Source organism: Centroberyx affinis, unplaced genomic scaffold (assembly GCF_046629955.1).
Source record: "Centroberyx affinis isolate AG114_WGS23_722 - 3 ecotype Tasmania unplaced genomic scaffold, CSIRO-AGI_Caff_v1 ptg001245l_1, whole genome shotgun sequence".
NCBI lineage: Eukaryota > Metazoa > Chordata > Actinopteri > Beryciformes > Berycidae > Centroberyx > Centroberyx affinis.
In genome coordinates, this window is record NW_027279756.1 from 361874 (window position 1) to 377312 (window position 15439).

At 44.4% G+C, this 15439-nt stretch overlaps 1 protein-coding gene across 1 annotated transcript; it reads right to left on the reverse strand.

The window, feature by feature from the left end:
- Positions 1–770: 770 nt before the first annotated feature.
- On the reverse strand, positions 771–4123 carry tmem9 (transmembrane protein 9). The gene is made up of 6 exons (XM_071524881.1): positions 3996–4123; positions 3682–3799; positions 3487–3578; positions 3244–3352; positions 2588–2719; positions 771–2456 (listed from the first exon to the last, which is right to left on the reverse strand). Exons 2-6 carry the CDS (start codon positions 3772–3774, stop codon positions 2316–2318), a joined length of 567 nt encoding a protein of 188 aa, XP_071380982.1. The 5' UTR covers positions 3775–3799; positions 3996–4123; the 3' UTR covers positions 771–2315.
- Positions 4124–15439: the final 11316 nt, after the last annotated feature.

The window sequence follows — 15439 nt, forward strand, 5'->3', positions numbered from 1 at the left end:
TAGGTGGGATCAAGGGGGGGTGGGGTGGGGCAGCAGTGGCAGCCGAGAGCACAGGGAAGAAGCAGTTTGGGGGGTCTTAAGGCAGCCGACCCCCCTTGCTCCCTCCCCCTCCCTCTCCAAAAGAGACTCAGCTGCTCTCCTGCTGGCCACTGGTCTTGCACCCTTAAACTGCGAGGAGAAGAAAAAAGGGAGCAGAAAGGAAAAAGAGGTGTGGATGTTTCTCTCCGTGTGACACTGTGCAGATGGAGGACAGTGTTTAGACTCTCAATAGGGTTGGATCAGAGCAACAGGCCAAAACACGCAAGGCTGAGAAATGATTAAGAGACCACTTGGGATGGCCAGCCTCAGAATCCTGAGCTCTTACATAACATATTTACATGTGGAGGAGTTCCATAGAGCCGCGCTCCAAGAAATTAGTTTGGATAGTGATGAAAAAATATAAATATAACAGCTTACAACTTCCCAAATTGACTGGACATAACTCTCAGTATATAAGGAGTTTAAATTGTTGAAATAGTTTTACCCCACAACTGAACACAATATCAAATTCAAGAATTAATTTGATGACAAAAATGTGATTCTGTAGTTTCCCCTGAACTACTCCAGCATTTCAAAATACGACACAGAGCAAAAGGAGGGAACCACATAACGTGTACTCTGTCGCCCCCTAGTGCTGATCAACAGCACCAGTGACTAGACAAGAGAAGAATCCGCAGCCAAACCCGATGAAAACAAACTAGACCAATAAAGGAAAATCTTACGCTCAACCAGAGTATTTTTTATTTCACACCGAGCAGAATATATTGAGACATGAGCAAAAACATTCAGTGCACTAATCCAGTCAGACTGGAGATAAACATAAATACACAACATTGACAAAAAAAGGTCTTAAAACATCAAAATACATCATACCAGTGATATGAAATTAGGTTTAAAACAATGTATGCAAATGCTTCAGTGATAAAACAAACTCATTATAAATAAATCAAGTTCACCAGTCCTCACTGTGTGTGAGGTAATGTAGGCCAGTGGGCCTTTCTTTGACTTACTGAAAATTCCCAAACGGAGAGCTTCAGTAGTGGAAGGCGAGGGGGAATTTAGTGACACACCATGATGCACACAGGGGCCATTCAAAGCCATGAGGCGTCCCAGTGCTGCCACTCTTAACCACATTATCAGCCGATAATGGTTAATGGTTAACTGATTTAACATCCTCCATTGGCAGAGATTTAATTCATCTGAGGATGGTTGTAAAGCTCTGATACGCCACGTTCTCTATTTCTCTCTTCGTATGGGAGGGAGTGTTACCTCAAACTCCATTGCAAAAACTAGTAAATAAATGTTACCTTATACAAACCTCACAGAACATGATTTTTTTTCTGAATTGTTGGGCTCCACTGGTAATTTCAGCATACAAAGTTGTATGACAAATCTTTTGGTGGACCCTGCCATAAGTTATGTTTTGCAAGTTGTGTATGTTTGGTGATAAGCAAGGCAACGTTTAACTTGGTAAATTTTGCAATGGAGTTTGATGTTACATTCTCTCCCATACAAAGAGAGAAAGAGAAAAAGACACATATTGGGGCTATCTTAAAGGAGGCAATGTCACAATTCCAAGGCAAAACTAAGAAATTAACAATCCTTTAATTAGTCTGTTAGTGCAAATAATACCAAAATATGCCTTGGTCATTACGTGCAGCAAGATGGGCCAAATAAATGATTAAATACAGTGCTAAACTAGGGAATGTGCATTGCTTGGCAATAGCACAACTAGGGTATAATTAGTACCCTATCCAGTGAGCTAACCATTCACAAACATAAAGCTTACCTGTTCTGAGGTAACTTCACGAAAAGTAATGCTACAAGAAAAACGGCGTAGTGATTCATTCAATTGGCAAGTAAGTAACAACAAAACTCATCATGAGAAAGCTTATGGGCTGTCGGAGCGGTGCCTAAATAGCCAAAAAAGTGCTAACATCATAGAGAAACATTCCAAACCTATTGCGTTATTACTGGAAAAGCTTTAACTTGCAGGTTTGCTGAAATGGTTGAGATTATCTTAAATCCATTTAGATCGTGGAGGCTAGCAGTTATAACAACAACTTAGCCTATATTGCTCTGCTATAATGATTTAATGACCTCTGATCTTGTTAGATCAGTATTCCTAGTTTCTCAATGAGGAAAATAGTAATTCAGAGGGTGTGGTGCATTGAAATGAGAAAGGGATTAGTATCAATGCAGCTGGTGACAGTGTAATAGCGCTGAGCCTGGGAAGGTTACCTACTCTAGCCCTGGTCTGAGATCAGCCATGGGGTTTAACTAAGCATCTTGTGGCGGTCAAAAACAGTCTTGCGCTGTTCCTGGACCTGCTTCTTCCAGCGCTGCTGTGCCCCCTCCACCCGCTCCAGCATGGTGTTTCCTCTGGCCTGGGCGCTGTCCACCTGCGGACGCATCTCCTGAACACACATACACAGAGAACCGTTTAAATCAAGAACTACACTTCACATTCAACTGAAATAACATACATGCACAGATGTGTTTGAGTTATTGTTTGTCTGTGTGTGTGTGTGTGTGTGTGTGTGTGTACCTCAGCGTCCTCCTCGTTGTGCAGGGGCTGGGTGTAGGGGTCATGTTTGCGGATGAGGGGATCCACCAGCAGCAGGAACAGCATGTAGAGCAGCAGGGCGCCCACAACAGACAGGTAGATGATGATGGTGACCTGGGACAGACAGAAAGGGAAACAGTAATACCAACACAAGTCCCTTTTGACAGTATCTGTCAAGTCACCATGCTGCCATTTTGAACTAAAAAGGCTAAAGGATTTGTTTTTCTTAACCTATCTTCAGTGTCCAGCAATTACCTTCCATCAACCCCCAGCAACTTTGCTTCCCGTCATTTCCTCAGCAGAATTTTGAATTGAAACAGGCTTAATTCATAGCTCCAAATGACTCCAAAGTGCAAATTCTGTTTCATCATCTGTTATCAATTATTGTGACAATCATGCTGTTTGTTGGGTGTCAAACATTTGCTTGGACATTGTTTCAGGACATGAAATTTAGATGCCAATGAATAAACCCTAAAACGCTGACATGAGGTAAATTTTACGACTTCTCTCACACCTAAACTTTTTTAATTAAATACCATCGTAGACAAAGTAAACAGTCTTGACAGTGTTTGAGATGGTTCATGTTAAGGGACGGACGAGCAAGATGAAGAAAAAAAATAAATGGGAGGCAGCGATACCTTGATGGTGTTGCTGCTGCGTTCCTCGTACTTGCACTCACACAGCAGGCAGTAAGCCTCCACATCATGGCCAGGCACTGGCATGGGCTCCACTACATGGAGGCAGTTACTGGAAAACATACATAAAACTGTACAGTGGGCAGTGCTGATGAGACAGATATTTCCACATATTGTGGAATAATGTTAAGAAAGATTCAACAGTATCTACACAGCACAGTAGGATTGCATTCTGTTGAATCTTACCAATCTTTCTGGGAGACATTTCTGTTATAGATGTGTCCAGTGATGTTTCTGTATGGCGGGCAGATGCACTTGCAGCGCACATCCTCAAAGTTCTGTGATTTTCAAGAAAATGAAGTCAAGATGGATTCCCTCCACTTAGCTAATTACTTACAAACATTAACGTTAAAGTATGGAGCAGTGGTATTGGTGATTTACCTTAGCCTGTGCAAAAGCAACAGCCTCAAGCAGAAACAGAGTCACGACTGTGGCCACAACAAAGGACCAGGATCCTTCCCTCCAGGAGGACATTTTCCCACAGGCAAGAAGATCTGCGCTACAGATGGAAAATCACCGGTAAAACTCTATCAAAACACATCAGTCACTCCTGTTAATAGATACAGCAGCAGGCCAGTTAGCTACTAAACTAGCAAAACAAATGACAGCTGCTAGCCTGCTACCGCAGCTAAGTTTATGTAAGAAATTAGCCTAATGTAGAAACAAAAGTCACGGTGGCAATGCATTTAACTTACGTTGCGATAGTAGCTGCAATAATTAGTTTTGTTAGGCATTCAGAATGAATACACTATCTGTATTCAGAAATACAATGTCAGACACCTTCGCGTCCAAGATTATTCTCCGCCTCCTTCTTCCGGGTTTTCGTCCCTCTGGTGTGACGTCACCACGAACCGCAAGAGGACGCATGTAGCCACACTGCCACCTACTGGACAAGAATACAGAAATAGATGCTAAAAATAAAAATATTAGAAATCTGATAAATAGAAAAAGAAATGACTTACTGGCGCTCTATCTTCTCTCTTTCTCTTTTTCACATACAGAAGCAAACTCACCAGGATAAAAATTACATTTAATTGTACTGTCTGCTTTTAGGTGTGTATATGCGTTTTTCCATGAACATTCGTTTCAGCTTAAATTTTAGCCAAGCTTAGCCAGTGGGCAGGGAAGCGAACTTCCCTACCTCAAATTAGGTCAGTCTTGATATTATGCAACAGACAGTCTTATTTAGCTTAGTGTAACCTGAGAATGACCGGTCTAAGGCTTAGACTAGTCATAAACTAAGTTTATGCAACTGGCCGCAGGTATGTCAATGTCAACGGTCACACAGAAAATGTTCTTTGAATGGCCATTGTATGTAAGACATGTATGTAATAGGCTATACTGATAGATAGCTGATGGGAATGGAGCAATGAATATTGCCAGACCAATCCAAGACTAAACTTAGGCTCAACCAGAATTGATCTTATTTGACACCAAGCAGATGTTATTGACTAGAGCAAAAAACATTCAGTGCCATATGGAAGTCCAATCAGACAGTTAAACAGTTCTGTGATGAAAATGAATTTAGTGTAAAATGAGTCCCTAACATATTTTTGAGCTCAGACTTGATTGAGGAGTGTGCGAGTCAAAATTTTTCCCCTCTTTGAGTCAACACTGTTTTTACCTCAAATCCTCTCTCCCTGGTGGAATTTGTAATGTAACCCCCGGCTTCTTGACCCAATCAATACCTCTATTTCCTGGTAATCCTGCTTTCACATCTCTCAGTATAGTAAGCTACTCATATCTTTAATAAGCCATAGAAATCAATGGCTCACAAATTCAGCCTGAACCACTTGAGCTCTTGGTCATAGGGATCAATTGAGACCACTGTTATTTCTCTAATGAGCTATGATATCAGTGTGAACAGCACAACCCCATCTCTGTGCAACCTCAATCATTCAGCTGACCCTTGCGATTCGTCCAACAGCTTGTGAATATACACAAGTATCTGCTTCCACGTCTTCTTATAGCCTTCATGCATCTTGCACCGTACAACACCTCATAAACTCTGTTCAGTGTCTGAGACTTATCTGAGCCACTTACTTGTATTTCATGATCTCATTAGCTCAGTCCTGTCATTAAAAGACACTTATTTCTCTGTCTATTCTGATGCACAGCCAGGGTCTTTACACCTTTAGGCCAATTACAGTACAAATGACACCGGCCACAGCTCTCTGACAGCTCTCATCACCTGTTCAGACCTCTCATGAAGAAGAAAAAGGTGATCCTAATCCAATGTTCAGTCTATATTCAGGTAGATATAGAATAATGTGTTGGTATGAGAAAAGAAAATTGCAGTTACCTTATGTAAAATGGCTGCTTTAGCTCTAAACTGTACTAGCCAGCTAATGCAGACAGATGCAAATGTATGACAAACAACATCTGGGCGGTAGACTGCACCACACACCCTGGCTATAATATAGTTAATGAAAATTATCTGTTATGGAAATACTGCAGAGAAATCCACCTCATAAAAATGATTAGAAAACATCAACTTCTCTTATCTGTCAAGGTATCTTAAAGTTTTAATTTAATCAATCTATTGAACGCATTAATTTTCATGGGACTTGACTGTAAATAATGGGCAGTTTGCCCACTAGGAGATGCTGTAAGGCCCAAGGCATGAGCGAACTGAATCCGACCAGCACACCTTGGAGCCGTAGAAACAAGCTTTCACTATGTTGAAATCCATTGTCCAGACATGTCATTAAATCTGTCAAAAGCACATAAACATTGACGTTGATGCTTATTATGTTGTTAAAATATATAAAATATATAATCTCCAAATTACATTAGTGGCAGGTCTTTGGCATGACAGAATACAGAGGCCTAATAGCTTTTAGTGTGGTTTATTGTAGATATCTGGCTCAATTTCTATGTGGTTTATTACGTCCAAATAAAGTCATACATGATCCAAAACACACCTATTTGTGTCCTTATCCTCCCACTCCTATACATCCCCCAACCTTTCAGTATGGTTCTTTTTGACCTTTATCACATCATCGGCAGTGCCTTTTTGCTCTCCCCTCTTTCTCTCTATCATGTTTTTGTAGAGAACACTGTTTGAATAACAAGACTATTGCTGGGAAGTGATATTTCCCACTTCCAGTCACCTCTCTCCTCTCCTCTCCTCTCCTCTCCTCTCCTCTCCTCTCCTCTCCTCTCCTCTCCTCTCCTCTCAGCTAAGGTGATGCATTGTGGGCAGCAGGACTATTCTAATAGACACACATGGTAATTACAGTAGTGGGAGGCAGCAGACAGTGGTGGTCCAGGGACAACACAAAACTATAAATCACAACTCCTGGTTCCGCCCTCCTGAGCGTAGCCGATCACGCTCAACCAAAAAGCAATTCTGCCAACATGTGTTTGCACATTTGTCTTCATCAGCCACTGGCTTGTTTTGGGCCCCAGCGACTGAATTTTCTTGTTCCCATGGTAATCAAACATGGACTACTTCTCAAGTGTGTGTGTTAGAGTCAAAGTCTGCTGTAGCAGGCTTGGAAGACAAATCAGCTGCACTTGAGAGATGCAGCAAGAAAAATTAAGTAAGCAAAAGGTAACAATGTGAACACCTACCTGGTGAAGAAGCTTTGTTTTTCTTGAACAACACTGTTTTGATGAATGTGACCTGCTGAGGTGAAGTAAAAGAAACAAATAAGAATAAAGCTGCTAAATGGAGCAAAATTATAACCTTCAATCACCTTGATACCTAAGCAAAAACAAAAACATCACCTGATGTCATTTCAGGTAATGTTTTCTTCTATAAGTGGCGTGAAATGCTTCAAGGAGAATATGTCTAAATCACAGAGGTGACAATAGCAGAGGCGTTAGAGAAAAGTAGGCAGGGTGGGTGACTCAGAGTACAGTGTGTGTCCTCTCCTGTTTTATCCATACAGACAGCTGCCAGTCAGCCAGCTGAGCCCATGCTGGGGAGAGGTGTCTGCTGAGGAGCTGGTGTCAGCAAGGTGAGAGCAGAGCCCAGCCACGCCGAGCCGAGCTGAGCTGAGCTGAGCTGAAATGGATGCAGAGGAGAGCGCACCTCCTGCCTCTGAGGGACACAGATTTTCAGCAAGGAAACAGAGACTGCTGGAGCAGGAGACTCAGCCAGACAGAACATGAAAGCCAAGAGCGGCCATGACACATGATGGACACACACACGCAGGCTGAGAGGCTGCCTCCTCCTCCCCTCTCCCCCTGCTCGCTATTCTTCTCCTTCGGCAGCACTGCAGAGAAACAAGACGCCCCGAAAAAGAAGGAGAAAAGGGAAGAGGAGAGATGATGATGTTTGAATCACAGCGGATCCCATTTGAACTCTGGCCCTCTATAATACGTGGCCTTTGATGTTCCCCCCGAGATGTTTAGAGAGAAACAGGGAAGCTTCAAAGAGAGCCTCATAGGCCAATCATGGAATCTTGGCATGTTGGGAGAAAAAGCAAGCAACCTGCCAGAAATCCACATGCATCTAGCACGAGAGACCAGGGGGTCAGGCAGGGAGACAGCTGAAAACAATAGCGAGAAATGAAAGGTGACATGAATTGAGAGGTAGATAAATAGCTGCAGGGGAGGATGGAACTTTGTTGTCGGAATAAAAGGATGAGATGTAGGCTTTGGTCTTGGAAAAGCTGCCAGTGGGTTTAATAGGGCTTGGCAGGCCGGTCGATGAACTGTCAGCCATTAATGTCCACATTTCAATGACACCACCGCCAAGCATAAGAGTGATACATAGAAACGGTGATGCATGGAATCTATAAGGATATATGTGCAACACATCTCGTTAATCAAGACATTGCGCAAGACAAAACAGGGTCCATTTATCTCACGTGTGTCACCCCTGAAATCGAACCATGTAAAAATCATATGTGACACTTCTTCCTGTGTCTGCCGCTTCACAGAATTAGGGGCAACAAGCGAAGCCGTCAAAGGCCAAGCAGAGTCAGGGGTTTGTTTGACAAAAGGATGACAGATCAGAAAAATGTTGTCAGGTCTAATCCTTTGGAGGGGGACCTCACATTTCCCCTGTGTGTACCATCTGCCGCTGGTACTGGGGGTGATGCGTGTGCCGTTGTGTGGAAGAGGGGCTTTCCTTACGTGTTCCCTTGCGTTGAACCTGCTGATGCTGCCCCCCCCCTCCCCCCCCCTCTCCAATGCCCCCCATGGTACTGTGGTTTCTGATCCACCGGCCCCAGCTGCAGCCCACATCTGCAGGCATGATGGATTTCTTCCGCAGGGGCTTCCTCCAACAAATGCCACTGTGACTCACCTTCCTCTGCTTCAGCACGCGCTACAATCTGACCTGGCAGCTCAGCGTCGTGCCACACCACACCGCCCCTGGCTACTTTCACAAATACAAACCTAAACAATTCTATACTATAGACCTAGATAACTTGTAGAGAGAATATACGCCTGTAGAATGCAGCATGATATAATTACAGGTAAACATCCTCTATGCATTGATCAGACAGACAAAGGATAAACACTCTCTCTGTTTCGCTCTCCCTCTCTCATTCCCTATTCTCTCCTTTTCTCTGAGAGCAAACAGGGCTTGCGGTGAATCAGCTGTAAGCAGGGAGATCTGAGACCAAAAGTTGTCATCTCACAGCTTCAGAAATCAATACAGCCTTGCATTCTCCCTCTAATCTCGCCACACGTGTGGAGCGACCCTTGGGCTGACTGGGCACAGCGGAGGGGCCCGGAAAGGAGGGGAGGGAAGCAGACAGAGGAGCAAAGCAGGCGGACGGCAAGGAGCGAGAGGCTGAAACAACAGGAGGAGAGATGGATGAAGGGAAAATCTGTCTGGGAGGAATCGACCGTACATGTGATCGCTTCGGATTGTGAAAAGAGAGGCCGAGGTTAAGTGAGAGGTGAGATGTTTGCACTGCGAGTGTCAACGTTCTGGTTCAGGAATGGGCAACTCACTGGCGTATCTGCAGTGCAGTGCAACACTTGGGCGCAGTAAAACAACATTATAAATTTTAGAGCGTTTAAAATGCCGCACAGACCTTGTGTTGCTTTACTGGTTAGTTTCTCTCTCTCTCTCTCTCTGAGCCTCTCGTTCGCCCGCTCGCTATTTGTAATTCAGTGCATTTTTTGCCACCCTTATTAGGAGCATTTCCTTGGACCAAATTAATTCCCTCCACCTCTCCCACTGCTTTGCACCTAGGTAGAACACAGCTACCCCACCCTGTTTAATACCCTCCATCATGTCTCATGTCTCACTCTGTCTCTGGCCTTTATTGACTTTATCAACAGGCTTTCTCTTAACTGGGGATGGAAGAGTGAAGAGGCTGGTTAACGTGCAGGCAGAGGAAGAGGAAAGAGAGCAGCGGGGATAGAGAAAAGACGGTGGGGGGGGTGTAAAGAGAGAGGTGGAGATTTAGATTTTAGAGAGAGAGAGCGGGAGAAAGAGAGAGCAAGGAGGAGGAAGAGACAGAGAGCCAGGAGGAGGTGGGGTTAGGGGGAGACGCTCCACTGCCTGGCTGACAAACAGAGGGTCCCTCCAGAGCCAGGCAGATGAGAAGGAGAGGAGGAGAAAGGGAGAGGGGTGAGAGAAAAGGAGGGGAGTTTGATGTGGGCAGTCAACCCCACCACCCTCCGCCAGCCTTCCCTCTCTTCCTCCACCCCCAGCAGAAAATCTATGCCTGCTCTCTTAGTATTCCTCCCATCTCTTGTGAAGGCTCTGCGGAGGGGAGAGCAGACAAGTGGACTGCTAGTGAGGCCCTGGCCAGCCGTGTGTGATGCTAGCTGGGAGGTTTTTTTTGTTTTTTTTTTCAGGATGGGGTGTTTGCTTAGGGCTGACAGGACAGACAGAGCGCCCAGCCACTTGAAAGCCCCCAACAGGGACCTAAGCTGGACACATCCTCCCTGCACACCTCCTTTTCCTCTCCCCTTCCTCTTTTTTCACCTGCAGATCAATGGCTCTACTGTGCGTAGTATACTGTCTGTTCTCAGACTGAGAGAGAGGGCGCTGTGATGGCAACAACTAGTCATATCATGATGTCTTCTTGATGAAGGCTATTACAACACAGTATTAATTTGTACATATTGTATCTTTCCTCTATTCATGCGTGGTTGACATTAATATTGCCTAGGCCTGATGATATGACCCTATATATGATTTATGGAAAAAACTTCCCAAGAATTTATCATCATATGGTTCCTTTGGCCTCCCTGGACAGTTGGGGGCAGTGGCAGCCTAGAGGTTAGAGACGCTGGCTTGTGGCTGGAAGGTTGCCGGTTTGAATCCCTGGACCACTTCTGAAAATCTGGCTGGGGAAAATGAATGAGTAACAATCCTCCCTCCTTCAACAACTTCTATCAGAATCTCAGACTAGCACAATCAGTATCATCTTTTAAGTCACTTCTTAAGACATACCTTTATGTACAGGCCTTCGCTTAGTGTTTATTTTAATTTATTTCTTGTTATTATTTATTGTATTCCATTTCATTGTATTCCTTCTTTTAGATGGTGTTCTTTTCTATTTCTATGTTCTTTATCTCTTATGATGTTTTATTGACTTTTTAAACTCTATTTTTCTTGTTGTAAAGCACTTTGTAACTCAGTTTTGAAAAGTGCTATATAAATAAAGTTTATTATTATTATTGTTATTAACAGTGTACCCTTGAGCAAGGCATCTGACTCCCAACAACAGTAGAAGACTGTGGTTGTACTGGGCAGCTCCCAGGTGTGAATGTAGCTGTATGAATGTGAAGCAGGGCAGTGCTGTAAAAAAAGCATTTGTGCACAGTTGACTTTCCCTCGATAAATAAAGGTTAAAGAAGTTGTCCTTGCTGTCCTCCTAACAGCAGCCCTGCCTGAGAGATAATGTAATAATTTAATACACAGTTAACCGTTGGTCTGCGGCAAAAACACAGAAGTTCCAGTGATATTGATCACCTGTGTGCCTATAATCTCCATTACTGCTTGTGCACCACGACTGCTAAACCACAGATGCACAAAGCTTTGTTGTCCTCAACTCGAACATGCTCTTCCAAAGTAGCCCGTTCCTCTGTCACCTTGAGCCTGGTTCGTCACGCTTGTGTGATCGCTCTAAAGGTCACAGCTTGTAGCCACTGTCATTAGCTGTCACTCTCCCACACTCCCTCCCGCTCCCTGCCTCTCTCCTTCTTCAAGTCGCTCTCTGTCATGCATTTCTTTCTTGGGCTCTGGAAGACAGATCAAAGTGCCATCCTTAGTTGGGCTTTGAAGGTTAAGAGCAGAGCGAGGCAATGCCAATGCAGACTGAGCCTGTTATGTCTCTGTGTGCATGCGTGTTATCTGATGTGTGGACGTAGAGACAAGGTGATCAAGGTATCTCTCCTTGGAGTATCTGTAAGTGTTACGGCGTATCAGACAGTATGCTTGTTACAATTACAGATTCGTCTGCGGTTCAGTCTATGGCTATCTGAGGATCTGTTTCCACTGCCTGAGGAGAGAAGAGGAGGAGAGATGTGTTTTTCAGTACTTCAGCAGAGGCTAATCAAGGCCTGATGGTTGGGATTGTAGCTAGGGCATAGATTAATTGTATTTGTCATTAGGGGCAAGGAGAACAGTAGAACAATATTGTATTCTGAATACAAACACAGCGTTTAATAAACTGAATTTGGCAAGTGCACACCAATGAATACCCATGCAATAAAAATAAATTCAACTAGAATACTGCTGCTGCCGGAGGGAGGAAAAATCTAACTATTGACAAAATCGGACAGAAGCGTTACAGAAGCATCTTACATTCCACTGCACACAGTGCGATCGGATGTGACTAATTGAAACGTGCTTGATTGAGAGGAAAGAGAAAGAGGAGAATAAGTAAAGAGACAGCAAACACAGGTGTGGCGTTTTATCAGTTGGGGAGGTGAGGGGTAATCACGGCAAACTTTAATCAGTTCAGATCAATTATTCATGGTCAGGGGCCTAGCGAGCTGATTTCTAAAATGCCCCTTCTCTCTCTCTCTGACAGCCCTGTATGAATTATTCAGGATGAATTTACACAAAGAACTCCATCTCTGATACCTGATCAGTCAGTTAGAAACATTATGCAACAGGGAATGTCAATTAGAAATGGGGAAATGGGTCTCTTGATATGTGCACAATAAAAATGAAAACAAAGTTACAGGATAAAATGCATCATAAAAAGTCATCGTAAACTTCATGGTCTTGGGAGAGTATCACTCATTCAGTTTCATTCAAAGAAGAACTGAGGTCTCAGTATTAATGGGCTCAACTGAAGTCAAGATTTGTCCTTGTGCTGTCTGTGTGTCCACTCGCCATCCATCAGCTTATCAAGTCGCTAAGTGAACTCCACCTACAATATCCACTGCATCAGACCCTCCTATAGCAGGGATTTCTTCTGGACTCCTGCAACTCCCTCCAGCCCCTGCTACTCATCCAGAACGCTGCAGCCCGGCCCACCTCGTCTTCAACCTCCCCAAATCTCCCCGTGTCACTCCCCTCTCACACTCCCTCCACTGGCTGCCGCTGGCTGCTTGTCGTGAAATCAAAACCCCGGGTCTGTTGTAAAAGGCTGTGAAAGGATCCGCACTCCCGTACCTCAAGGCCATAGGGCCAGACACCCTTACACACCAGCCAGTGTGTTCTGCCACTGCCAGCCACTTCTTAACTCTCCCCTCCCTGGTCATCGCTCCGCTCCACATGGTCACAACTCTTCTTCAATCCTGGCTCCCCAAAGGCGGAATGACCTTCCCGCTCCAGTCAGAACAGCAGAGTCACTCCCCATCATCCATCATGGACTGAAAACTCATCTTTTCAAGAAGTACCTCGCGTCACCCTCTCCCCACTGAATCACATCCCCTTTCATCTAGACACTCTAATTTCCCTCGAAAAAATCACTTCTATCTCTTTCCTTAGCTCTTATTTTATTTCTTTTCCTGGCACTTCTCTCTTACTTGGTCATTCTATTGTCCCACAAGACACATAAAGTTGTGAGATTGTGTACTGTGGCCCTGACCCTTGCAGTCCTTATTGGTTGCTTGTGATGATGGTGATGTAGGAATTTAAAGTCACACTGAAATGAAATTTTTTTAGCTCATTCTAACTATCATAAACCTATTTGACAATTTATGTTAAAGAATGACAAAAATATATATATTTTATTGTGTTTTTATATCAAAATCTCATTACTTTTACTTACTGGAAAACAGAAAATCTGTTGTGGTGACCTCATTGTGTACCAGTAGGCATACATAAAACTTCCAACCAATAAAACCATCACAGATTGCCCCTCCCATCAAATAAAACTGCCTCTCTCTCCCTAACTGATATCCCATTGGTTTACACTTTTGAATGATCCCTCCCTGCGCTATGTCCCGCCCCAATATCCTGTTTCAACAGGAAATACATTAAGGAAGCAAGATGCTCTCGCAATGTGGTTTCATTCTGACTTAAAGCTTATTGTGCTCATTCTAAGTTGCTCTGGATAAGAGTGTCAGCTAAATGCCTCAAATGTAAGTGAAACGGGACAAGGACAAAAGGATAATAAACCAGAAGCAAACACTATACTGTCACCACCTCTACATGCTGCTTCACTGGAGAACATTTGAGGACATAGGCTACTGCCACAAAAGTCATTCTGAGAACGTCCTGCCATGAAGGGGGAGGAGGTAGAGGGAGAAGGATTAGGGTAAGGCAGAGGAGGGCTGGTCATGCAGAGAACGGCAGATAGATAGACAGTAGGAGAAACGAGACAAGTGTAATTCTTGCCCGGCACAATTTATCACGAAGTCCCTGACAGCCACCAGCCATAAGTCACCAAATGATCGCTCTCAATAATTCACAGGGATCCCTCATGTCCTCCCCTCCCTCTCCCTGCCCTTGTAACGCGTTCCCACGACACCGGGTCAAACCGCTGTCCATCGACACTCTGAGCTCTCTTCCACTGGAGTTTGACTCGGCGGGGCCGGGCCGCCGCACCGCTGCAGCGCATGACAACAGGTTAGAGGAAGGTGGAGTGAAAAAGTGGGACATTCCTGCCAGTGTTTCCTTAGTGATTCCGTATCTCGCAGCCTGCATTAATAGGCCATCACTATTGACATCTCCATGGGAACGTCCCACTGCATCGCTAATACACAAGTCACTGCTGTTTTCGCACATTCCATTAATATCTTCCCGTGCTGTGGAGAAGCTGAGAGTCTGTAACCATCTTGTCTCTGGGTGTGCATTTTTATAAACAGCGCAGATGTGAAAAGATACGGAAGATGTGACAGATACGGATGGTAAAGAGGATTCTTATATATGTGGGGGGGGTGGGGACATCATGAAGGTGGGTTTTAAGATATTGCGAAATACCACAAATGCTAGATCACATGGCTAAAAATATCAGTGTGATAGATCGGACCAGCGGGGCAGAAAAACACACAGATCAGTCGTCATCTCTAAACACCACTCTGAACTGGAGGATTACCTGAACGAGGGGAGATAAGGACTAGGCCGTGCTTGAAAGAAATTATGAGGTAGATAGATGTATCATTTTTCCAGGAGCATGTGTCTTGATTGGGATAGTTGGACAGTCCATTCATCCTTGTCATGTTGCTGTCAGAGCCCGGCTTCAGACGAGTGATGACCACTCCTGTCAGACCACACGCTGTCTGTCTCCCTCTGAGTGATAGAAACGTAGAGTGTGTCTGTACGGAAAAGACGGATCAATTTCGTTCACTCTGTCCTCTACCTCTCCGTGCTTTCCCCCCTGTCATACCTTGAAAATCACAGTAATCTCTCCTCCCCTCAAATTGAAGATTTGGACATTTTTTCTCCCCCACCCATCTGAATCTTAATCCACACCTTTCATACATCGGTGCGGTTTTCGCTCTGACATCTGTCCCTGCTGTGTGTCACCGCTCGACCTTTTCTCTGTGCGTGTGTGTCCATCATCTCTTTTGTCTGTGCTTGTTGGCTCGGGTGATCGTGTGTTTGCGGTGTGTGTTTATTTCGCAGCGTGTCACAGGAGGGGATCGCCGTCGACTCGGGGACGCTCTGGAAATGTCATTGTTTGGTTGTGCTCTGCTTTATGACACAGTTTATACAGTGCGGATGATTTTTCCCTCCCGAGAGGCCTTCTGCTTTGTCTGCCTGGAATCAGGAACGGTAAATAAGTGGTAATGGGAGTGAATGGGAGGGGAAGTCAGC